The 27238-nt window shown below is 46.7% G+C and overlaps 1 protein-coding gene across 1 annotated transcript in view; it reads right to left on the bottom strand.

Annotated features, from left to right (window-relative positions):
* Window positions 1-334: 334 nt before the first annotated feature.
* Window positions 335-27238, bottom strand: part of GSG1L2 (GSG1 like 2) — a 75295-nt gene continuing 48391 nt past the window's right edge. Inside the window, exons 3-5 of the mRNA XM_082272458.1 lie at window positions 15956-16108; window positions 7090-7201; window positions 335-700 (exon numbers count right to left, since the gene is read on the bottom strand). Coding sequence (XP_082128584.1) covers window positions 409-700; window positions 7090-7201; window positions 15956-16108 — 557 coding nt within the window. The 3' untranslated portion in view covers window positions 335-408. The remainder of the gene's footprint in view (window positions 701-7089; window positions 7202-15955; window positions 16109-27238) is intronic.

The following is a 27238-nucleotide window of genomic DNA, read 5'->3' as shown; positions in this document are numbered from 1 at the left end:
TGCGTTTTGCTTTTTCTTCTGACCTCTTGTGAGAAATAAACTTTTTTTGGACTTACTTTTATGTTGTGGTGCCGTCATCCTTCTATATATTCTTCAGACCACTCTGGGGAACCCAGTAATGCCTCGGATGACTGAGAGAAGCCTTAAAAAGCTAAAATGGAAATCTAATTACATTCACATTAGGGTCCAGCACCTTAGCAGCCCATTTTTTCAGCCTTCATTATATATATCTATAAAAGCTTTAGTAAACTGGCCTGCGCAGTCACGCAGCGTTTAGTCGGGCGACCATTCGGTCCTCGTTAGCACATCACAGAGCAGGCAGGACGCTGGAAGGCCTATTGCAGGATTTTATTAGAAAAAGTATAGAAGGACAATAATAACCGACTCTGTGAAAAAAAAAAAAAAAAACTAGCAATATTCGTCACACTGTCTGTAGGGGAAGTGGCTGGCGTTCCCGTATGCCGAGGGGTTTTGGCCGCTGATCGGTAAATCCATGAGTCCCTCTTGGTTGTTCTGTATGGTGCTGATGTAGACGTCCCACATGGGCCGGGAGCCATCTTGCTCTGGGGTTTTCGGCTTGTTGTGGAGAGTCCGCTCCAGGTTCCTCCGCCTCTGTTTGAACTCTAGGATGGTCTTGGTGTATCGGTTGATGGTGGTTACCGAGGCGGCCATACAGCATGTGAATGAGCCCCACGCCAGGCTGCAAGAGGGAGGAAAAATTCAACATAAACGTTCGCTGGATCATTTAAGGGGCATGTATGTCTTACTTCATTTTTATTGTCAGAGCTAAAATAATAACATATTAAACATATTTCATGTCAACAAATAAAAAACAGTGATATTTTATATTTTCTTACACACCTAGTATGGGGGAAAGCATGGGGGAGATCATGACCATAATGGTGATGGTGATGACACATTGGCTCATAAGTGACATGGTCCAGAAATATTTAGACAGAATAAAGGTGGATAAAGCTCCTGGACCAGATTGCATCCACCCATGCATCCTAAAAGAATTGAGCTCTGTAATTTCAAAGCCTTTGTTTCTAATTTTTAGGGACTCGTTAAGGACTGGAATAGTACCACTGGATTGGCGTAGAGCCAATGTGGTGCCTATATTTATAAAGGGATCAAAGTCTTTGCCAAGTAACTATAGACCTGTTAGTTTAACTTTTATAGTCGGGAAGATACTGGAGAGTTTAATAAAAGACCACATAGATCATTTCTTGCTGGAACAAAATATTTTAAGCAACAGACAGCATGGATTCATGAAAGAGAAGTTGTCAAACAAACCTGATTTCTTTTTATGAGCAGGTAAGTAAAACCTTGGACAGAGGGGTGGCTGTGGATGTGGTATACTTGGACAGAGGGGTGGCTGTGGACGTGGTATACTTGGACAGAGGGGTGGCTGTGGACGTGGTATACTTGGACAGAGGGGTGGCTGTGGACGTGGTATACTTGGACAGAGGGGTGGCTGTGGACGTGGTATACTTGGACAGAGGGGTGGCTGTGGACGTGGTATACTTGGACAGAGGGGTGGCTGTGGACGTGGTATACTTGGACAGAGAGGTGGCTGTGGACGTGGTATACTTGGACAGAGGGGTGGCTGTGGACATGGTATACTTGGACAGAGGGGCGGCTGTGGATGTGGTATACTTGGACAGAGGGGTGGCTGTGGACACGGTATAGTTGGACAGAGGGGTGGCTGTGGATGTGGTATACTTGGACAGAGGGGTGGCTGTGAACACGGTATACTTGGACAGAGGGGTGGCTGTGGATGTGGTATACGTGGACAGAGGGGTGGCTGTGGACGTGGTATACTTGGACAGAGGGGTGGCTGTGGATGTGGTATACTTGGACAGAGGGGTGGCTGTGGACGTGGTATACTTGGACAGAGGGGTGGCTGTGGACGTGGTATACTTGGACAGAGGGGTGGCTGTGGACGTGGTATACTTGGACAGAGGGGTGGCTGTGGACGTGGTATACTTGGACAGAGGGGTGGCTGTGGACGTGGTATACTTGGACAGAGAGGTGGCTGTGGACGTGGTATACTTGGACAGAGGGGTGGCTGTGGACGTGGTATACTTGGACAGAGGGGTGGCTGTGGACGTGGTATACTTGGACAGAGGGGTGGCTGTGGACGTGGTATACTTGGACAGAGAGGTGGCTGTGGACGTGGTATACTTGGACAGAGGGGTGGCTGTGGATGTGGTATACTTGGACAGAGAGGTGGCTGTGGATGTGGTATACTTGGACAGAGGGGTGGCAGTAGACGTGGTATACTTGGACAGAGGGGTGGCTGTGGACGTGGTATACTTGGACAGAGGGGTGGCTGTGGACATGGTATACTTGGACAGAGGGTGGCTGTGGACGTGGTATACTTGGACAGAGGGGTGGCTGTGGACGTGGTATACTTGGACAGAGGGGTGGCTGTGGACGTGGTATACTTGGACAGAGGGGTGGCTGTGGACATGGTATACTTGGACAAAGGGGTGGCTGTGGACGTGGCATACTTGGATTTTGCAAAAGCGTTTGACAAAGTTCCCCACATACGGTTAATGTGTTCATTGGTTAACTATGTGACAAATGAGGTTTAATGTTGGTAAATGTAAAGTTATGCACTTGGTGTTAAGAATATGCATGCATCATACATACTAGGGGGAATACAACTGGGGGAATCCATAGCGGAGAAGGATCTGAGTGTTCTGGTAGATCATTAGCTTAATAATAGCATGCAAAGCCAAGCTGCGGTTTCCAAAGCAAGCAAAGTCCTTTCTTGTATTAGGAGAGAGAGACTCTGGCAGAGGTTAAAAGATACTAGACAATAGTAGCCCACATGGAGCTAAAGAGTTATTTGAGAACTCTATGGTATGGAGAAATATAGCCAACCATTTGGGTCTCCAGAATTTTCACTAGCCTGTGGCTGAGGCCTGAAGAGTCCTAACTTGGCCTGTGGCAGAGGACTGAAGGAACCAACACGTAGCAAACCACTCGGGCCTACAGAATCTACACTAGCCTGTGGCAGAGGCCTGGAGAGTCCTAACTTGGCCTGTGGCAAAGGTCTATAAGGATTTAAAGGTAGCCAACCATTCAGGCTTACAGAATCTATACTAGCCTGTGGCAGAGGCCTGAAGTCTCCTAACCTGGCCTATGACAAGAGGACTGAAGGAACTAAAAGGTATCCAACCATTTAGGTTTACAGAAACTACAATAGCGTGTGGCAGAGTCCTGAAGTGTCCTTACCTGGCCTGTGACAGAAGACTGAAGTAACTAAAAGGTAGCCAATAGTTTGGGTCTATAGAATCTATACTAGTCTGTGGCCAAAGCCTGAAGAGTCCTAACTTGGCCTGTGGAAGAGAACTGAAGGAACTAAAAAGTAGCCAACCATATAGGCCTACAGAATCTACACTAGCCTGTGGCAGAGGCCTGAAGACTCCTAACTTGGCCTGTGGCAGAGGTTTGAAGAAACTAAAAGGTAGCCAACCATTTAGGTTTACAGAATCTACACTAACCTGTGGCTAAGGCATGAAGAGTCTTATCTTGGCCTAGGACAGAAAACTGAAGTAACCAAAAGGTAACCAACGGTTTGGGCCTACAGAATCTATCATAAGTGCACGCAGCCTATTGGATTAGGGTGTGCACCCAAAACCTCAAGCACAAACGTGTGTCTACTTTTATATGGTGCTGGCAGGGCAATCAATCTCCCTGCTGGGACAGTGAAAAAGAAGAGACTTCTCTTATGGCAGAAGCTGTAAGATGGAGATCTTTCCCATCTTCCTGCTAGCGCACAGAGCGATCATGCTAATGTGCAAGGGGTGATTATGGGGCTGTATGGAGCTGTACGCACGGCTATGGAATCTATACTAGTCTGGCCGAGGCCTGAAGAGTCCTAACTTGGCCTGTGGCAGAGTTCTGAAGCAACTAAAAAGTAGCAAACCATTCGGGCCTACAGAATCTACACTAGCCTGTGGCAGAGGCCTGAAGAGTCGTATCTTGGCCTATGACAGAGGACCGAGGCAACTAAAAAGTAGCCAACCATTCGGGCCTACAGAATCTACACTAGCCTGTGGCAGAGGCCTGAAGAGTCGTATCTTGGCCTATGACAGAGGACCGAGGCAACTAAAAAGTAGCCAACCATTTGGGCCTACAGAATCTACACTGGCCTGTGGCAGAGGCCTGAAGAGTCGTATCTTGGCCTATAACCGAGGACTGAGGCAACTAAAAAGTAGCCAACCATTTGGGCCTACAGAATCTACACTGGCCTGTGGCAGAGGCCTGAAGAGTCGTATCTTGGCCTATGACAGAGGACTGAAGCAACTATAAAGTAGCCAACCATTTGGGCCTACAGAATCGACTACACTGGCCTGTGGCAAAGGCCTGAAGAGTCCTAATCGGAAGAAAAAGGCAACCAACCATGTGGTGGAGATCAAAAGATACTAGAAGATAGTTAGCCTATCTGGAGTTCAAGAGTTTTTTGAGAAGTCTATAGTACAGAGACCTTTTTTCATGCTGTTTTTGGGTATTTTATACCCCTAACCCTCTCTACCTAGGACAGGGGTGGGGAACCTACGTCCCGGGGGCCGTATGCGGCCCTCAAAGTCATTTGGTCTGGCCCCCCGTGCAGCTGAGTCTGTGTCTCTCAGCTAATCTGTCAGAACGGAAACCAATGCCTCCTGTATAGTTCCGGCTCCGTTCTGACAGTCTGAGTGAGTCACAAGCGGAGTGATAACAAATGCACTCCGCCTGTGACCAATACAGGAAACATCACCTCTTCCTCCAGCGCGGCGCCGCTGCTAGCCAGCATTTCCCACCAGCAGCACAAACAGCAGTACCAGCCAGAGCCAGCAGTACTCACAGCAGTACCAGCCAGAGCCAGCAGTACTCACAGCAGTACCAGCCAGAGCCAGCTTACTCACAGCAGTATAAGCCAGAGCCAGCAGTACCAGCCAGAGCCAGCAGTACCCACAGCAGAACCAGCAGTACCAGCCAGAGCCAGTAGTACCCACAGCAGTACCTGCCAGAGTCAGCAGTACCCAAAACAGTACCAGCCAGCAGTACCCAAAGCAATACCAGCCAGCAATACCCACAGCAGTACCAGCCAGCAATACCCACAGCAGTACCAGCCTGAGCCAGCAGTACAAGCCAGCAGTACTAGCCAGCAGTACCAGCCAGCAGTACCCACAGCACAGTACCAGCCAGCAGTATCAGCCTGAGCCAACAGTACCCAAGGCAGTACCTACAGCACAGTACCAGCCTGAGCCAGCAGTACAAGCCAGTAGTACCAGCCTGAGCCAGCAGTACCAGACAGCAGTACCCACAGTACAAGCCAGCAGTACCAGCCTGAGCCAGCAGTACCCACAGCAGAACCAGTCAGCTGTACCCACCAGCAGTACCAGCCAGCTATACCCACCAGCATTACCCGCCAGCAGTTCTTTTCAAATCTTACCACCACAAAGTCGACTGCGCTCCAGACTGACCGAAGCAAACCTGGAAAACCAGTTGCGAGTAGCAACATCATCAATACTAGCTAACATCACGCCCCTCACCAAAGAGAAGCAGTTGCAGACATCACATTAGGGGTGAGTTAATTACATTTTTCACCAAATATAACAGGCACATTTTAAAGTTGATAATTTTGTACGGCCCCCGAATGATTTTATAAATACCCAAATGGCCCTTGGCAGAAAAAATGTTCCCCACCCCTGACCTAGGACAACTGAGCCAAAAAAATTGCAAGAAATGAATTCAAGATACAGAAGTCTGTTGGTCGCGTCGGTGAGTGTTTGGGTGCAGCTACAGGAAATTCACCAGTGGGGAAGGCAGGAGAACCTGTAAAATCTGGCAGCAGCTTGCAGAGGGGGGCCATTGCTACATATAAAAACACACTTTCCCCTAGACCGGCCTATAATACATTTACACCGCTGGCAGATTTTGCTGATGGAATCTTTTTTCTCCTTCCCCGTCAGACAGAAAGTTCCAGAACGTCCAAATCACTTCAAAAAGAATTCGATAAAACACTTAATGACTTTTTCTATCATCAAACAAATTCTTCCCATCATAGAAGTCCTGAATCAGCTGTTCCGTGCAGGGGGGAGGGGCCTATCCAGCGATCTCCGCGCACTCAGCACCATCTGGGCCATGATTTGAATGGTGATGTGTGCCAGGAATGAAAGATCTAATCGAATACTGATGTCGGAAGGGAAACTCCGCTCAGAATGATACATCGTACAGCGCATCCGGAAAGTATTCACGGCGCTTCACTTTTTCCACATTTTGTTATGTTTCAGCCTTATTCCAAAATAGATTAAATTCATTATTTACCTCAAAATTCTACAAACAATCCCCCATAATGACAACGTGAAAGAAGTTTGTTTGAAATCTGCAAATTTATTAAAAATAAAAACAAAATCCCATGTACATAAGTATTCACACCCTTTGCTCAATACTTTGGTGAAGCTCCTTTGGCACCAATTACAGCATCAAGTATTTTTGAGTATGATGCTACAAGCTTGGCACACCTATTTTTGGGCAGTTTCGGGTCTCAGATGTGACGGCTGGTCGTTCGGGAGAGCCTGGGCAAGCTGCGGAAGGCGGTGGGAGGGGGAGGGGGGGTCCCCTCCCCCTGCTTAGGATAACAGTCCAGCGGCATTTTAGCACATTGGTTGTCATCCCAAGAAAACCGCCGGCTCTAAAAAATGGTACCAGGGTGATGCCTCTAGTTACAGGCATCACCCCGGTACAACCACTTCAACCCGAGGCCGCATACTTGCGTACAGTCGGCATGAAGGGGTTAGGAAGGAACACAGTAATGATTGCTGCAGATCACTCACTCTTTTCATTCATTCATTCATCCATCCAGAAACTTCCCCCGCAGCAGCCGGCAGGAGAGGAGAAGAGGGAAGCTGGCAACACTGCAGGAGGGGGGGTGTCAGGAAGCAGGGGGAATGGGCACCGCACAAGGTGATTAGGGTGTGCCCAGGTACACCCGGCACACCCTGTGCGCACGCCAATGCCAGATAACTCAGCACCTGATTTGCTGGCAGAATGATCTACCCAATCAGTAAGAGCGGTGGAGGAAGCATTGCATACCAGTATGACCAGCCATAATCCCAGTTCTGTGGTCTCCAGTCTTCAGGGCCCAGATTGACGGTCATCTGAAAGACGGTTGTGTACATCATGTGTGCCACCATCCCCAGCAAACCTGCAAAATACACACAACCAATAGAAGGATCAGACACAAGACAAACCATCAAAGAGGACCAGTCACTTCTGAAATATCCTAAATCCTATTTCACAGAAAGTTTGATGCAAGTTATAAAATTTTCTATTATATTATATTCAAAACCGATTCTTTTTTTCAACATTGCCTCCTACCAATAATCTCATGTATGCAAGAATGTGACAAACATTTCCTTAGATCATTAGTGCCATCTAGTGGCCATAAAGCAGTATATTCCTGACTGAGATATTTCAGAAAAATATTGCATTACGGCCACTAGATGGCGTGTATGATCATAGGAAATCATCATATTACACAAAATACATTGAGTTTTTGTTGCGGCTGTGCGAATGTTTGTCACATCCATACAGTGATTTTTTTTATAATAAATAATTTTTTATAAATAGACCCCCATGTGGTTGATTTTCTAAGAGTGGAGAGTGCAAAATCGGGTGGAGCTGTGCAAATAAACCAATCAGCTTCCAAGTTTTATTGCAAAAGCTTAACGACTTCTGGACTGGAAGACTTTCCCCCTTAATGATGAGGCCATTTTTTTGCAACTTTAACTGAAAATTGCACATTGTACCCAAATAAAATTGATGTCCCTTATTTCCCACATACAGAGCTTTCTTTTGGTGGTATTTGATCACCTGTGCAATTTTTATTTTTTGCGCTATAAACAAAAAAAAAAAAGAGCGACAATTCTGAAAAAAAAAAAAAAACAATATTTTTCACATTCTGCTATATAACATTCCCAATACAAAAACATGTAAACATCAATTTCTTTCACGATTTTAGTCAAATCTGTATTCTGCTACATATTTTTGGTAAAAAAAATCCCAATAAGCGTATTTTAAATGATTTTCGCAAAAGTTATTGCGTCTACAAACTAGGGGAAAGATTTATGTCATTTTTATTTATTTATTATTTTTTTTACTAGTAATGGGGGTATTTACCTCTTCTGGACCGGAATATTTTCCCTCTTAATGACCAGGCCATATTTTGAGATTCGGCACTTTTATTTTTACTAGTTATTTTAACCGACAATTGCGCGGTCGTGCAACGCTGTACCCAAATAATATTGATGTCCTTCTTTTCCCACAAATAGAACTTTCTTTTGGTGGTATTTGATCACCTGTGCGATTTTTATTTTTTGCGCTACAAACAAGAAAAGAGCGACAATTTTTGAAAAAAAAAAAAAAAAATATATATATATATATATATATATTAATTTCTGCTGAATAACATTCCCAATGAAAAAAAAATGTAAAAATCTAATTTTTTCATGATTTTAGACCAATTTGTATTCTGCTACATATTTTTGGTAAACAAAAATCCCAATAAGTGTATTTTGATTGCTTTGCACAAAAGTTATTGCATCTGCAAACTACGGGAAAGATTTATGTCATTTTTTTTTTTTATACTAGTAATGGCGGCGATCTGCAATTTTTAGCGGGACTGCGACATTGGACAGATCGGACCCCTAACTGACATTTTTGACACTTTTGGGGGGGACCAGTGACATTACTACAGTAATCAGTGCTAAAAATATGCACTGTTACTGTAATAATGAGACTGGTAGGGAAGGGGTTAACTCAGGGGTGATTAAAGGGTTAAATGTGGACCTAGGGGGTGCTTTCAAACTGTGGGGGGGGGTTTATGGAATCAACACAGAGACCTGTGATCCTATGTAGGAGGGTCACAGGTGCTCTGTGTTCATTCCTGAGAGAACAACGGTCTGCTGTGTTTACAACAGCAGACCGCTGTTCTTTCTCAGCGGGGACAGATCGCGGGCTGCCGACCCCGTGAATCAGCTTCCCTGTTGGCTAATGGGGGCGCACACGCACCCCCCAGGATCGCTGCCGCGAACTGCTGTACAGGTACATCGATTCGCGCAGTCGAGCCAGCCTGCTGCAGTAGATATGCGGCGGGCGGGCGGTCAGCAAGTGGATAATACCATCAAGAGTAATAAAAAAAATTAAAGCCAAAACTAAAAATTAATTATATTTCAGATTACCAATCATTAGATGTGGTGGCTGCATTCGTTTTCCATTTTTTTGGCTCCCCCCCCCCCCCCTCTGTTTTCACCTGGTGATCTGGCCAGTAACACACCTCCTGTATTAGAACGCCTACACCAGGGGCGTAGCTACAGGGGTTGCAGAGGTTGCAATTGCAACCGGGCCCCATGCTCCAGGGGGCCTGTGCGGCTCCCCTGTACACCTGGATAGGAGGGGCGGCGGGGGCAGCATGTAGAGAAATCACTGTCCTCCTTTTTCCTCCTGCAGGAGGAAAATGGAGGAGATTGGTTCCTCTGTACGCTGCCCCCGCCACTCCTCCTATCCAGTTCACTTGTGTTCTGCTGTCTCTGGGCCCCTGTGTGCTCCCCTGATCCCCCCACTGTGCTCCCTTCCCTCTCCTGCTGCAGGGGATGTGTCACACTAGATAACCAGGAAGGGGTCAGTAAATATGTAATTTACCAGCTCCTTCCTTTTCTGAATGGACAGAGTCATAGTCAGTCACATTGTAAAAAAAATAAAATAAAATGATAAAAAATAATACAATTAAAATACCAAAAAATAAAAACTACTGACACCAGTGGGTGAACTTCCAGGATCGCAAAGGTCACACTTGCGACCGGGCCCTGGCATTCCACCACCGTGGGGAGGCCCCAAGATGGCAGGAAGGGGGTCCACTGCAGAACTTGTGAAAGGGTCCCGCTGCAGGACCGTAATAAAGGGCCCCGCAACGAGAGTAAAGGGCCCCAGGATCAGTGGGAAGAGCCCCAGGCTTGAAAGGAAGGGCCCCGGCCAGGTCTCTGGGGGGTCCCTTCATTGTTTCTTGCACCGGGGCCCTGAAGGTTCTAGTTACGCCTCTGGCCTACACTCTGGAGGAATGAGAACAGGAGGCACAGCGGACAGCATCATTGTCGGTCTGAAGGGACTGGAGTGTAAAATGTATTAGCAGATTTAGATTCACTAACAAATTGAAGTCAAACTCCAGCTCACACTTTACAATCAGTTACAACAAATGTTTTTTTTTTTTTTCCTTTCAGGATAAAAGTTTTACACAAATAAATAAAAGCTGATCATTGTAAGCACCCCTGTGTTAAATGGTTTGTCCCATCCCTGTAACTGCAAGAAAGCTTGTGCTTTTGAAAAACAACAGACTTGCTGGCTGGATTAGCAGATGAAAATGCGGTCCGTTTTCATCCGATCTCCCATAGAGGAGAGCGGGATTCTGATTGGTCCGTCTCTGCACCGTGAGCGGAGACCGACCTGTCATCCGCCTGCTCAGCGGGGATCAACGGATCGATCCCCGCTGAGATAGCGGAGTCTGCCGAGCGGATCCGTCCCGTGTGAAAGGGGCCTTATAGGGCAATTATTGCTACAAATGTAACAAAAATATTCGAATAGAACCACCTTAATGATTTTAACATGCGATCCTACAGAGGGTGCCGGTGTTGCACGTCGGTGGAATTGGATATTTCCACCTCTCGGAAATGTCAGAAATATAATTTGTAATACGGAGGAGGAATGTGGAATTTCCAAAAAGGAAGCCAAAGCTGGAGAAAAGCCGAAAACAAACTTAAATCTTTCTGTTTGAATTCTCTGCTTCTAGAAAACTCGTCTTGTGGAATTTATCCTCCAGCTTAAGTTTATTTCTTAAAACTATTTTTTTTTTTTTTTAATGAGGCTCCAATTTCACATATTTTAGAAACTCCGACCGCTTCCTGAACGGCCTAATCAATATTTCTGAATTTTCAAGGAATTAATTCCTGTGTGTGGAGGGGACGTTGTGTGCTGCTGTACCCACAGTGATCAGTGATTGTGTGGCCCCTGGGGCCCCTGCAGATACCAATCTGTGTTTCCTTATTGCCCTGTTATAGCAGTAATCTCTGGAAGTCTCGTGTAATATGTCCCCAGTCTATGACTGTCTACTGAAGCTTGGCCCCAGTCTCCAACAATTCTTATAGCATGTTACCAGTCTCTGACCATCTCTTGTATCATGTCCGCAGTCTCTGACCATCTCTTGTATCATGTCCGCAGTCTCTGACCATCTCTTGTATCATGTCTGCAGTCTCTGACCATCTCTTGTATCATGTTACCAGTCTCTGACCATCTCTTGTATCATGTCTGCAGTCTCTGACCGCCTCATGTATCATCTCTGCAGTCTTGGACCATCTCTTGTATCATGTCTGCAGTCTCTGACCATCTCTGGTATCATAACCGCAGTCTCTGATCGTCTCTTGTATCATGTCCGCAGTCTCTGACCATCTCTTGTATCATATCCGCAGTCTCTGACCATCTCTTTTATCATGTCCGCAGTCTCTGACCATCTCTTGTATCATGTCCGCAGTCTCTGACCATCTCTTGTATCATGTCCGCAGTCTCTGACCATCTCTTGTATCATGTCTGCAGTCTCTGACCGCCTCATGTATCATCTCTGCAGTCTTGGACCATCTCTTGTATCATGTCTGCAGTCTCTGACCATCTCTGGTATCATAACCACAGTCTCTGATCGTCTCTTGTATCATGTCCGCAGTATCTGACCATCTCTTATATCATGTCTGTAGACTTTAGCCCCGTACACACGTACCGATTGTCGGACGTAAATATTCGGCCGCCGACCGATCGGCCGATTGTAAGCTTGTTAGTATGATGCTTCTGACAGCCGACAGCGCATTTTCGGCCGAACAGAATCTGTCGTGCAGACTTTAAAATATTTGTTGGCCGTCACCAAAACGGCCGATTGTTCGCCAGTCAGTACAGATTTCGGCCAACAGACAGCAGATTAGCAAGACTGGGCATGCTCAGAAAAGAAAAAAGACAAGGAAAGTTAACCATCACATGACATCACTTCTGCAGTCGGCTGTTGTTGGCCGACAAAATTCGTGTGCAGTCTTTTGCAGTTTTCAACAGACACGACAGCCCTGGACAAAAGACGGCCGATCGTTCGGCCGACGATCAGTACGTGTGTACGGGGCTTTAGACCCTCTAATGTATCATGTCCGCAGTCTTAGACCATCTCTTGTATCATGTCCGTAGTCTCTGACCGTCTCTTGTATCATGTCCGCAGTCTCTGACCATCTCTTGTATCATGTCCGCAGTCTCTGACCATCGCTTGGATCATGTCCTCAGTCTCTGACCATCTCTTGTATCATGTCCGCAGTCTCTGACCATCTCTTATATCATTTCCGCAGTCTCTGACCATCTCTTGTATCATGTCCGTAGTCTCTGACCATCTCTTGTATCATGTCCGTAGTCTCTGACCATCTCTTGTATCATGTCCGCAGTCTCTGACCATCTCATTTATCATGTCCGCAGTCTCTGACCATCTCATTTATCATGTCTGCAGTCTCTGACCATCTCTTATATCATGTCCGCAGTCTCTGACCATCTCATTTATCATGTCTGCAGTCTCTGACCATCTCTTGTATCATGTCTGCAGTCTCTGAACATCTCTGGTATCATGTCTGCAGTCTCTGACCATCTCTTGTGTCATGTCTGCAGTCTCTGTCCATCTCTGGTATCGTGTCTGCAGTCTCTGACCATCTCTTGAATCATGTCTGCAGTCTCTGACCATCTCTTGAATCATGTCTGCAGTCTCTGTCCATCTCTGGTATCGTGTCTGCAGTCTCTGACCATCTCTTGAATCATGTTACCAGTCTCTGACCATCTCTTGTGTCATGTCTGCAGTCTCTGACCATCTCTTGTGTCATGTCTGCAGTCTCTGTCCATCTCTGGTATCGTGTCTGCAGTCTCTGACCATCTCTTGAATCATGTCTGCAGTCTCTGTCCATCTCTGGTATCGTGTCTGCAGTCTCTGACCATCTCTTGAATCATGTCCGCATTCTCTGACCATCTGGCATTGCACAGGCAACGCACTGACACCTTTACTGCCATTGTGCAATGTGCTGGGTGTTCAGTGTGACCCTGCGCCTTTAAGGAGGGGTGGGCTCCCTCCAGTCACCTGTCCTCCATCTATCTCATCAGAATGCATGTGCTCCCATTGTGGAGACTCTTTAAAGGTAGAGTTAGGGACTGCAGATATCAGGGTGCATTGCCGTGGCCTGCAGCTTACGCATGTATTTGCAAATGTGTGCAACTAAACCCCTGCTTTTAATGCATACTGATAGACAGGTTAATTTGGTTGGTCGCTGGCTGGTTGGTAAGTAGTGACTGGAAATCTCCTTGCTTTTTTGATCTGCGTTTGTCCTTCCAGTGCTTCTTACTGTTAAGACCAGTTATAGGTGGAGGAGGTGACCACTTTTTGCAACTTCGTTTATTTTGTGACAGAACATGTCATCCACGAGAGAGGTGAGCGGTCAGCGCCTCGGGCTTCGTTCTTAGGGAAGTATTTCATAATGAGCTAGTATGCGATGCATACTAGCTAATTATGTGTTTGTCTTTCAGGTGTACTTTTTAAAAAAAATAAAATTCTGAGGTTTACAACCTCTTTAAAGAAAGGGACCACCAGGCTTAGAAAAAAAATTAAACAAATCAGTGATACCGCTTATAACCACTTGGTGGCGCACAGACCCTGTGTTTAGTTTTGTACCTGCTGCTGTAATGGATAAATTATTTTAAATTACAATCAATGGAAGAGGGAACCTTGGCAATAGGGATGGGCCGAACAACCCCCTGTTCAGTTCACACCAGAACATCTGGAACAGGGAAAAAGTTCTAGTTAACATGCAATCTCTATTAAAGTCTATGGGACACGAACATGAAAAATCAAAAGTCCTCATTTTAAAGGCTTATATGCAAGTTATTGCCAAAAAAATTGTATGGGGGTCCAGGTACTGCCCTGGGGGACATGTACCAATGCAAACATTTTTTTTAAAACAATCGTTTTTATAGGAGCAGTGATTTTAATGATGTTTTAAGTGAAACAATAAAAATGAAAAGCTCTAATATCCTGTCTGGGGGGTCCCCTTAATGTGCCGTAAAGTGGCGCAGCTGTACGATGTATGGAGCCTGCTGCAGCAATACTGACATTTCTAAAGGAAAAAATGTAATTTAAACTTGCTCATAGCTGTAATGTATTGTCAGCTCCCGGCAATACAGATAAAAGAAAAATTAAAAAACTGGCAAGGTGTCCCCCCCCCCCCCCAAAAAAAAATCTATACCAGACCCTTATTCGAGCATACAGCCTGGCAGGCCAGGAGGGGGGGGGGGGTAAGCGAGCAAACCCCTCCCCCCTCCTGAACCAGACCAGGCCACTTTCTCTCAACATGGCAAGGGTGCCCCCCCCCAAAGCACCCTTTCCCTGTGTTGATTGGGACAACGGCCTCTTCCCGACAACCCTGGGCTGTGGGGGGTCTGCTGGTGGGGGGGCTTATCAGGATCTGGAGGCACCCTTTAACAAGGGGTCCCCAGATCCCGCTACCCCCCTATGTAAATGGGTATCGGGTACATTATACCCCTACCCATTTTAAAAAAAAAGTGTAAAAAAGGAAAAACCACAGAACACAGTTTTTGTCAAGTCCTTTATTAAAAAGAAAAAAAAAAAAAAAAATAGTGTCCCGTGATGTAAATCCATCGTAAATCACGACGCCCGCCAACCCCGAAAAATAGAAAAAATAAAAAAAATGCTTTGCCTCTTTTGAGGCGTCCTGCCGTATTTCGTTCTTCAGCTTTGACAGTTCTTTTATAGGCAAGGGGCGGGCCATCTGATTATATCACCCAGTGGCACCGCCCCTTCTGACGTCACATGACTTTTTTTTTTTGGTTCAAACATTACATTTATACATTTTAAAAGTGGGGTATAACCTGTACACTACACCGACTGCCAGTGGTGGCTGGTGCATTGGGGGAGCAGAGGCGCCGCCCCCCCATCCATGCGTCCGGCCCCCAAATCTACATGCAGGGCGGCGGACGCATGGATTCCAATGGTGTTTTTTTTTTTTTTTGAAGCACGTGATGAGAGCCAGAGGCTCTAATAGGCTTCGAAAAAGGGTGGGCTCGGGGCACAGAGCACTGCGCCCTGCCCCTGAGCCCACCCAGTTGTGTGACAATATTGAATGAATATTTGTTATTATCACACTGATTCTCCTCCCAGCCAATCAGGAAGCGAGACTCCTGATTGGCTGGGAGGAGAGGCCATGCTATTGGCCAAGGAGGAGGGGGAGGAGGAGGGAGGAGACGCAGGGGAAGCCGCCGCCGCTGCCCCTGCCCTCAACTTCAATGCAGATGAGTGAGCCGGCGGGGGGGGGGGGGGGGGTGGTGATATGGTGTGCTAGCTGGTGTGGTCCGGGGGGGGGGGGGTATGGTGTGGTCCCTCTGCTGCCCCCCCGGCCCATGGAGCACCAGCCGCCACTGCACTGCTGACTGCACTAAACTAACAACACACTGTCAACTAACTGCCTGCCTAACCTCTACATGGCTGCCGTGTAAGCAGCCTTATATAGTGTGGGGCGTGGACTTAGCCCTTGAGCCATGATTGGCTAAAGGCACCCTGGCTTTGGCCAATCATGGCTCTGACAGGACATTATACTGTGATTGGCCAGAGCATACAGTTCAGGTGCATGCTTTGGCCAATCATCAGCAATCAAAGCACTGCAACAGCACAGTGCATTATGGGGCGCTCATCAGCGGGTGAACCTCCCATTGAGCGCCCCTTTTGTTCGCATGTTCAGCGAATATGTGAACAGCTGATGTTCGACTCGTACATGGAGCCCATCCCTACTTGGCAATGGTCATATAGAAAAAGGGATACATTCATATATTCACATACCTGACAATACGGTAAAAATGGCGGCAAAGGCGTTGAGCTTGAGTCCGTCAATTACAGACGTGTAATAACAAACTTCCACAGACATGAGGCTCACTCCTGTAAGGAGTAATGTGATATACAAGACCTCCGCCACAATAGAGAGCCACAGAACACCTGCAGAGGAAGAGAGGGCATGGCATTAGCTGATGGAACATAACACATATATATTATATATACTATAGGTTATATACTCCACACTGTACATTATTTACACCTTTATATGCTGTGCCAAACATTACATCAGATCACTGTACACTGTGCTGTACGCAATATACACTGCTAAAAAAGAAAAATGAAAGCAACACTTTGAAAACACATCAGATCTCAATGGGGAAAAATCTCATGCTGGATATCTATACTGGTATGGACTGGGTAATGTGTTAGGATCTATAATGGTATGTACTGGGTAATGTGTTAGGATCTATACTGGTATGGACTGGGTAATGTGTTAGGATCTATACTGGTATGGACTGGGTAATGTGTTAGGATCTATACTGGTATGGACTGGGTAATGTGTTAGGATCTATAATGGTATGTACTGGGTAATGTGTTAGGATCTATACTGGTATGGACTGGGTAATGTGTTAGGATCTATACTGGTATGGACTGGGTAATGTGTTAGGATCTATAATGGTATGTACTGGGTAATGTGTTAGGATCTATACTAGTATGGACTGGGTAATGTGTTAGGATCTATACTGGTATGGACTGGGTAATGTGTTAGGATCTATACTGGTATGGGCTGGGTAATGTGTTAGGATCTATACTGGTATGGACTGGGTAATGTGTTAGGATCTATACTGGTATGGACTGGGTAATGTGTTAGGATCTATACTGGTATGGACTGGGTAATGTGTTAGGATCTATAATGGTATGGACTGGGTAATGTGTTAGGATCTATACTGGTATGGACTGGGTAATGTGTTAGGATCTATACTGGTATGAGCTGGGTAATGTGTTAGGATCTATACTGGTATGAGCTGGGTAATGTGTTAGGGTCTATACTGGTATGGACTGGGTAATGTATTAGGATCTATACTGGTATGGACTGGGTAATGTGTTAGGATCTATACTGGTATGGACTGGGTAATGTGTTAAGATCTATACTGGTATGGACTGGGTAATGGGTTAGGATCTATACTGGTATGGACTGGGTAATGGGTTAGGATCTATACTGGTATGGACTGGGTAATGGGTTAGGATCTATACTGGTATGGACTGGGTAATGGGTTAGGATCTATACTGGTATGGACTGGGTAATGGGTTAAGATCTATACTGGTATGGACTGGGTAATGGGTTAGGATCTATACTGGTATGGACTGGGTAATGGGTTAGGATCTATACTGGTATGGACTGGGTAATGGGTTAGGATCTATACTGGTATGGACTGGGTAATGGGTTAGGATCTATACTGGTATGGACTGGGTAATGGGTTAGGATCTATACTGGTATGGACTGGGTAATGGGTTAGGATCTATACTGGTATGGACTGGGTAATGGGTTAGGGTTTATACTGGTATGGACTGGGTAATGGGTTAGGGTTTATACTGGTATGGACTGGGTAATGCGTTAGGATTGATACTGGTATCCATACAAGGGATCAGTTCCAGTAATTGCCCACATCCGATTCACCCTGCTGGCCCAGGCCTTGTATAGGAGGATTAGTGGTACCCCGTTACCGATGGCCCTGTCGGTGACCACGCGTATTAGAAATGCAGTAACACCATTTTCACATTTGTATCCCTCGGTTCCTTCCAGACTCGAATGTTCATCTATGAAAATCCCGGATTTGTGTCCTCGTACGGAAATGGCTCCCCAGAGAGATCCCCGGATTTCTGATCAAATTCCCATCTTCCTGGCAGCAGATTTTCTGCCGTTGTGGCAAAGTTTTGTAATATAAATGGTAATTCTCACGATATGACAGGGGTGGTTTTCCCAGCCACTAAAGACAATTTATTAAAGCTGAAGGTAAAACTGCTTATATCCCCCCCCCCCCACCCCCGCAAATTAAAATTTATATAATAAAGCTCCATTCACACCTGAGCATACTGGAATTGTGGGCAGAATCGCCGCAAAACACGAGACACTTTTGAAATTCCGTTATCTCTTAATAGCACCCCCAAATGAGGTGTGATTTTGCTGCGATTGTCAAGCAACAAAACACGCAACGCCAAAAGCGCATTTTTAGAGCGGATAGAGTCCCATTGAAATGAATGGTGCCGCTCTAAAAACGCGTCGCAAAAACACACAAACAAGCTACAAAAAAACGCGGTGCAATAGGTGTCGATGCACTACACTCAGGTGGTAATCGAGTGTAAAGAAGTCTTTCACTTTATTTTCAAGCCAATGAGGCTTCTGAGCTTCTCCATGCACTGCAAGCAGATCATGGCTGGTGGGAGGAGCCAGCAGGGTAGCTTCCTGAAAACATCATAGCAACCCGCCTCAGTACTCCTCTCAAGAGCGCTGATGCAAATGGGAGGAGTTATGCAAATATCAAAATAGATGGTCTTTAGTGGTGGGCATTCCGAGGCAGGCTGTATTTGCATAGGTAACGCCCACATGTGATGCCTTCACAATTGGAAGAGCTGAAATCCAATGAATGAAAGGGGCGTGCAATGGACAGTCCAGGGGCGCAACTGCAGGGGTTGCAATGACAACTGAGCCCCATGCTCCAGGGGGGCCTGTGTGGCTCCCCTGTACACCTGGATAGGAGGGGCGGTGGGGGCAGCATGTAGAGAAATTACTGTCCTCCTTTTTCCTCCTGTAGCTGCAGGAGGAAAATGGAGGAGATTGGTTCCTCTGTATGCTGCCCCCGCCACTCCTCCTATCCAGTTCACTTGTGTTCTGCTGTCTCTGGGCCCCTGTGTGCTCCCCTGACCCCCCCCCCCCCCCCCCCACTGTACTCCCTTCCCTCTCCTGCCGGCTGCTGCAGGGGATGTGTCACAATAGAGAACCAGGAAGGGGGTCGGTAAATATGTAATTTACCAGCTCCTTCCTTTTCTGAATGGACAGAGTCATAGTCAGTCACATTGTAAAAAAATAAAATAAAATGATAAAAAACAATACAATTAAAATACCAAAAAATAAAAACTACTGACACCAGTGGGTGAACTTCCAGGGTCGCAAAGGTCACACTTGCAAACGGGTCCTGGCATTCCACCACCGTGTGGAGGCCCCAAGATGGCAGGAAGGGGGCCCACTGCAGAACTTGTGAAAGGGTCCCTCTGTGGGACCGTAATAAAGGGCCCCGCAACAAGAGTAAGGGGCCCCAGGATCAGTGGGAGGAGCCCCGGCCAGGGGTCCAGGGGGCCCTTCATGGTTTCTTTCACTGAGACCCTGAAGGTTCTACGTAGTTACGCCTCTGGGACAGTCTATTTGGGTAGGAAAGAGCTAGATGACGCTGGATATCCTCCAGCCAGGAAATGAGGCGGGGCTCTGTCTGACTTACTGCAGCTTCTAATGCACATTGTGAGAAGCTCTCAGTGTGCGGTGAATTCAGAGTAAGTAATTTCAGTCCAGGAGAGGAGCTGCTACTACAAACTGAAGGGAAGACTGGGGGTCACTCCCTCCCTTCTCCTTCACCTCAAAAGCCAATCAGTCAGCTAACGATTACAGTAGAGGAGGAGTTCCCCTTTAATATTGCGCTCAGCGGGTGAGGGGATGCGGCCTGTGTTACATAAAACTGAAAAGAAATGTGAGAAACGCGAGGCGAGCGTCACGGACGGGTACGCCAGGCGGCCGCAATGTTTGCTTCATTAACATCCCCATTACAGTGAGCGAGAAAAGCGAGGAGACGGCGCGGCCGGGCTCATCTCTGACGCTCGTCCTCATGAATTATGGAACTGGACAATAAAACGGTCGGATGGAGCTGCTGGTTAAATGATATGAATCCGGGGGAGAGGGAGGGGGGGGGGGGAAATATTAATAACCTGGATTATAAAATCAATGCGGCACTCCAGAATGGCGGCCGTCACTCCTCCGCTAAACGCAAAATGTCTAACTGACCCCACAACAATACGGACATCCCTCAAAAGTATACACCCCCCAAGGCACTCCACCACCAACTGCCAGCAACACATTGAGAGCTTTGAATTTTGGTTGGGGGGGGGTCGGCCTGACCTGGCCACGGACCCCCTTCCCATCATTCCAGAGTCCAGTCCACACCATATTCCACCCCCCCCCACGCCCCCCCAGCGCCAGTTAACTTACCTTGTTCCTCTGGACTGACAGGCGACGACGGCTTCCCCCTCAGTCTCCTCACTATCCCCTCTCAGCGGCCGTCTCCTCCCTCCTCCACCAATAAGATGCCTTCTCCTTTGGCCAATTGGGAAACAGGTCTCAGGACCCGCTTCCTGATTGGCCGGGAGGAGAATCAGTGTGGCAATAGCAAATGTTAATTCGCTATTGTCACACAACTGGGTGGGCTCAGGGCGCAGTGCTCGGCTCCCCAAACCCATCCTTTTTTTAAGCCTATTAGAGCCTCTGGCTCTAATCACATGCTTAAAAAAAAAACAAAAAAAAAACCCTCATTGGAATCCATGCATCCGGCGCCCTGCATTTAGATTAGTGGGCTGGATGCATGGATTGGGGGGGGGGGGGGGAGGCGGAGGTGCCCCTGCATGTAGATTAGGTGGCTGGATGCATGGATAGGGGGGGAGGCGCCCCTGCGCCCCTAATGGAAGGGCTGCCACTGACTTACCTCAGCACTCGGTCAGGCTCCGCCGGCGCCCCCTGCTAAGTTTCGCCCTAGGCGGCTGCCTAGGTTGCCTTACAGGTAGCGTCGGCCCTGATCTGGGATCATGCTAGTCTTGCTGCCCTCTCAAGACTGGGAACGTCCCAATAGACTGAGAACAAGAAAGAACAGAGGGCGCTGAGATGCCAGAAATCTGACTGGTATCTAAAGGCCCGTACACATAAGAAATTTGGAAGTAAAATTTAATCCGAACAATTTGTGGATTTTCGGATCGTTATATGGTGCTTTTGACAGCTTACGAATTTTCGGACGACATACGTGAACACAACGTCCAATTTTTGTTTAAATTAGTAAAGTTTTCCTCTGTAAAAACTGTAATCATTGGTTCCTTTGCCAATTCCCTCTATTGCTCTCTACAATTGTTACATTAGAACTCTTGAAGGAATTGGCAAAATAACGTAACCAATATTCTTGTTACTGTTCCTTAGAATTGTTACATTGTATTTCATGTTACAAATACATAGGTATTCCCTATGCTCGCCCGCTCCATCTAGTGGGTATAAGGGGGTCATGCACATGACAAAAAAAAAAAAAAAAGAAAACCACCACACACAGGTTTACAGGTGTCTGGCTTATATTTTTTATTCCTTTAAAACAGTTCAGTGTTAGCTTATGTGACCTTGTACATTATTTTATTTATTTCAGGTATCCTTTATAGCGCCATCTACAGTATTTACACACATATATACAGGGCTTTTTTTCAGCGGGAACGCGGGGGAACGCAGTTTCGGCACCTCCAGGACTGAATGTATGTAATGGCAAGGGGTGCTGGAGGTGTGCTGCAGGGTCTGTTGATGCTGGTTGCTGGGGATCTAATGTCACTGGAGGGAATCTATTATTGCAGGGGGGTCTGTTGCTGAGGAGATCTGTTGTTGCTGGCAGGAGATCTATTGTTGCTAAGGGTGGGTCTTATGTTGCTGGGGGGGTCAGTCGTTTCTGGGAGGGATCTACTGTTGAGGAAGAGGTCTATTGTTGCTGGCTGCTGGAAGATCTGTTGTTGCTTCCAGGGGTCTATTGTTGCTGAGGAAGGGGGTGGTATTTTCTTGTAGGTGGTCCATTGTTGCTGGGGGGTCAGTTGTTTCTGGGAGGGATCTACTGTTGAGGAAGAGGTCTATTGTTGCGGGCTGCTGGAAGATCTGTTGTTGCTTCCAGGGGTCTATTGTTGCTGAGGAAGGGGGTGGTATTTTCTTGTAGGTGGTCCATGGGGGGGAATCTATTCTTCCAGAGGGTCTGCTGATGCTGGCTGCGAGGAGATCTGTTGTTGCTGCTAGGGAGGGGGGTGTTTTGTTGTGAGTGGTCCATTGTTGCTGGCTGCAGGGGATCTATTGTACTGCTTTTCTTGTTATTATTAACAAGCTCAATACAAATGAGTTAGTACCACAAATGTTACTGTATTATCTAAAAGGGGTGGTCTTGGGAGGTGGGTAATGGGTGGAACCAAGAAACGGTGCTCAGAGGTGGGTACTGGCGGAGACAAGGGGTGACTTGAAAAGGGGGAGTTCCTGCACCTATTCTCTGTGAAAAAAAAGCCCTGCATATATATATCGTGCATTCACATCAGTATATATTAAAGGAAAAAGAAAATGTTGCGTCACTGACCCCTACTGAAGAAGTCAACGTGTGACGTAACGCGTATGGGGAGGCGAAGCCTACACCCGATTTGACATTAGTGCAGACTAAAATGCACCTCCCTTCTACCCAACAGTACCAATGTGAAAAAATATATATAAAAAAAAACTCAGAAGTTTAGATATAAATGCATATACCAACTTTGAAACACATCCTCATATCAAATATAAACTGAAAATTCACTTGTTCAACAGTGCAGTTTAGTGCGCTTTATGTAGCTGGGCTTCCCCCTCCGCTCTCCCAGACTGCTTCCTGATCTATGCAACTTTTTCTCCCCTTCACCTAGCACCAGCACATGTGCACTGCGCTCTCATTGGATGACAGACCATTCATAGAGAGAGCTGTGCTGTGACCATGACACCGGCGCGCATGCGTGTGAGTTACATCATCGCAGTTTGGCCAAACGACTGGAGCCCAAGAACCCGGAGAGAAGACCAGATGAAGATGGAATCCCTCTTAGTAGTGACAGCGCACCGCTGGAGAGATCTGTTTTTTAGGTTAGAAAAATATAATTAGGGGCTCATTCACACAGCTACTCTGGCTGTGTGAAGGAGGGGGTTGGGCGGGAGCCGCCTGTCATTCTATGGGGATGCAGCGCCTGTATGAACACAGCCGTAGGCTCTAATTGGACAGGTGTGGAGGAGAGCGGCCCCCAAATGCACACTGTCTGTGTTCGGGCCGTACACCGACACCCCCACACCTGTCAGATTAGGACCTTCAGCTTCATACAGCTCCAGGGGGCTCAATCCACATAAATGAACCCCTGATTCCCACTGTACAGACCACAGCACCCGTGTGCATGAGCCCAACCCCTCCCCCACACACAGATTTTTTTTATCAACTCAGATTCATCTTTTAGATTGAGCAGGAATTCTGTGAGTTATGTTGTATTTGGGTCTGATAATGATTTTATTGTATTTTTATTGAAATATAGCTTTAATATTTTCTTGGGGGGGGGGGGGGGGGGGGCTGTCAGGTAGTCTGTGCGGGGCCCCGCGATTTCTATCAGCAGCCTTGCTGATTATCAATATGTAACAATCTGTTTTATCAGTATAAACTCAAAGCCTGGAGTTGCCACCTGTAGTTCCAAAGGCATCCAAGGCTAATCTGCTACTTGTAGTCCCACAGACTGGAAATCTGTTACTATTTGGTTGCTGCTCAGGACTGGAAGCTCTGGGTGTCAGCGCCGCTACACAGCCCCTCCCCCCTCTCCCAGCCTGGCCATCTGCATCTTTATTTAACCACTTGGCTACCGGACACTTTTACCTTCTTCCTGCCCAGGCCAATTTTCAGCTTTCAGCGCTGTTGCACTTTGAATGACAATTGCGTGGTCATGCAACGCTGTACCTATTTTTATAATTTTTTTTCACACAAATAGAGCTTTCTTTTGGTGGTATTTGATCACCTGTGTCATTTTTATTTTTTGCTAAACAAACGAAAAAAGACAAAATATTGATTAAAAAAAAAAAAAAAAAAAAGTCTTTGTTTCGGTTATAAAATTTGGAAAACAGGTAATTTTTCCACTTCATGATGTGCGCTGATGAGACTGCACTGATGGGCACCGATAGGCAGGATTGATGAGGCTGAACTGATGGGCACTGATAGGCAGGATTGATGAGACTACACTGATGGGCACTGATAGGCAGGATTGATGAGACTGCACTGATGGGCAGCACAGATAGGCACTGATGAGACTGTACTGATAGGTGGCACTAATGAGGCTGCACTGAGGCTGAACTGATTGGTGGCACTGATGGGGACTGATGAGGCTGCACTGATGGGGCTGAACTGATGGGCAGCACAGATAGGCACTGATGAGACTGTACTGATAGGTGGCACTAATGAGGCTGCACCGATAGGTGGCACTGATGAGATTGCACTGACAGGTGGCACTGTTGGAGCTGCACTGTTAATTAGGACACTGGCATGGTCCTGGGAGGATATCAATAGACGCCCTCCCAGAACTGGATAACCGCGCTGAAGCCATCATTCAGCTATAGATTGATCGGCAAGTGGTTAAAGGTGACTACACACCATAAAATCTGATTGTGCAGTCACCTTCAGATGTAGTGCCTGATTTACTTGCAATGCAATGGACTGTTTAGTTTTGTCCTTAAATTTCAAGTCATAACCAGGGTAGCCACATGTTACAATCTGATTGTACAATCTCAAAATTTTCAAAAACTATGGGGGAATTTACTAAAACTGGAGAGTGCAAAATATGGTGCAGCTCTGTATAGTAACCCAGATTCCAGTTTTTTTTTTTTTTTTTTCTCAATGCTTAATGGAACAAGCTGAAGTTAGAAGCTGATTGGCTGCTGCGCACAGCTGCTCCAGATTTGACTCTCTCCTGTCTTAGGAAATCAACACCAAATGATGTACGAGGGGGTCTTCAAAAAGTTTCCACACTTTTTTTTTTTTTTTTTTTTTATTTAGTTCAGATTCGCCTGTCCGTTTTTTGGGCGGATCTGAATGGTCCCCCCATGCATCCCTATGGGGCATCCGATGTCAGCGGAGACATGTCCACTGACATCCGATCTGATCTGTCAAATCTGGACGGATGGAAACCCTATTTTCCATCCGTCCAGATCGGATGAGAACGGACCGACGGTCCATTCCCAGCCGATTCCCCCATAGAGATGCATGGGGAACTGACAGCTGTGTCTCCGCACACAGCGCAGAAAAACAGCTGTCATCCTCCTGCTCTGCGGGGGAAATGGGCGGATCGATCCCCCGCTGAGATAAATGGGAGTCCGTCTGACGGACCGGACTGTGTGAAAGGGGCCTTAAGGCTCGATTCACATTGGTGCGATGCGGTAACCCTGCGAATCCACTGCAGGTTCCCACATCGCATCCGACTCGCAGGCAGTTCACACTTCCTTATGCGAACCTCTGAGAGTGTCAATACAAAGTTAATGACACCCCCAGATCAGTTCCCATATCGCAGTGCGAACTGTCAATTCAGACAGGAATCACACCCATGCAATCCGATTCTGGTGCGGACCAAAAAAAAAAAAAAAAGGGCCCTGCGTGACTTTTGTATGACTGAATTCGCATCGCACAGACACCGCATGTGATTTGCAGAGCAGTGCAGTGAGGTGCGAATCCCATGCAATGTCTTCCATGGCACCAATGTGAACCGAGCCTAATAGAGTTAAAAAAGTGCAGAAACGTTTAGAAGAACCCTCATAATGAGGACCTAGCCCAGTGATGGCGAACCTTGGCACCCCAGATGTTTTGGAACTACATTTCTTATGATGTTCAACTACAATGCAGAGTGCATGAGCATCATAGGAAATGTAGTTCCAGAACATCTGGGGTGCCAAGGTTCGCCATCACTGATCTAGCCAATCAATCCAATCAGGCAGGCTCTTGCGCTACATAGTTCTTGGAAGATCTAAAGATGATTGTGCAGGCAGATTGTATAGTGTATGGCCAGCTTTAGCCAAGCTCAGTCTCACATCTGCAACTGGGCAATGTTTGTATTTCCAGCTGTGTTAGCTTTTACATTAAGTGCCGATTCACACACATGTGATGTAAGACATTGCATATGGTTCGGAGCGCACTGCTCTGCAAATCACATGCGATGTCTATGCGATGCCAATTCAGCCATACAGATTGTATGGCTGAATTTGCATCGCATTCGGACCAAAGTCACACAGGACCCTTTTTTGGTTCGTACCAGAATCAGATCGCATGGGTGTTCACACCTTGGCGACTTGATCCATATCCGAACTGACAGTTCGCACTGTGATATGTGAACTGATCTGGGGGTGTCGTTGATTTTGTATTGACACCCCCAGTGAGTTGCATATGACAGTGTGAACTGCCTGCGAGTTCCCGCATCGCATATGTGTGAACCCGCATCGCATGTGTGAAGTCTTTGGGTCCTTTCACACGGGGCAGACCGTATTTTGATCCGCTCCGGCATTGTGTTTTTTTTACGGATGCGGATGACACTTATGTCATCCGGTCCGTATGTCCGTTAATCATCCCATCCGTTTGCGGATGATAAACGGAGATAATGTATGTCAATGGGATTGCGGTTGTCAGCGGATGACACTGTTGACATCCGTTTTTGCATCAGTTACGTTTTTTTAAACGGAAGAAAAATGGGGTTCTCTTCCGTTCCAAAAAACTGAACTGATAGGAAAGGACGCAAATCGGATGTCAGCGGATTGTCATCCACTGACATCTGCAATCCCATTGACATTCATTATGTTTGTTTTTCATCTGCAAAAAAATGGGACCCTTTGGCTCCTTTCACGTGGGCGGTGCGCCCGACAAGAGTCCGTTTTGCTGAGCAGACAGATGACCGCTCCATCTCTGCTCTGTGTGCAGAGACAGAGCCGTCAGATCCCCGCTCTCCTCTATGGGAGATGAGATGGTAATGGACCGCCTGTCCGTTCTTGTCCGATCCGATCGTCCAGACGGATAGAAAATAGGGTCTCCATCCATCTGGATTTCACGAACAGGATCAGATCGGATAGCAGCGGGTGTCAGCTGAGACATCCGCTGCTCCATAGGGCTGCATGGAGCATCCGATCAGGTCTGCCTGAAAAACTGACAGGGACCGGATCGGATCGCCCGTGTGAAAGGGGCCTTTAAGAGTTTAAACTGCCCTCACCGACAGAAGTTCATTCCTTTGATCGAAAAGAACAAAATGATACATAGTGACTCAAGATCGCAATTTTATTATTATTTTTTTTTTTTTAACGATGAATCATGTAGCTCTAGTGTGTATACAATTTTTTAGTTGATTGTGGTGCTAGCAAGTTCTTATCACATTTTTTAATTAGCGCAGTATTATTCCTTTTATATTTGTACTATACAGTAAATCTACAGACTGCTAGTGTAGACA

The sequence above is a fragment of the Pelophylax lessonae genome, assembly GCF_965119305.1.
Source record: "Pelophylax lessonae genome assembly, chromosome: 11".
Classification (NCBI taxonomy): domain Eukaryota; kingdom Metazoa; phylum Chordata; class Amphibia; order Anura; family Ranidae; genus Pelophylax; species Pelophylax lessonae.
Note: the sequence above shows the minus strand (reverse complement) of the source record. Positions and strands in the feature narration are given on the sequence as shown.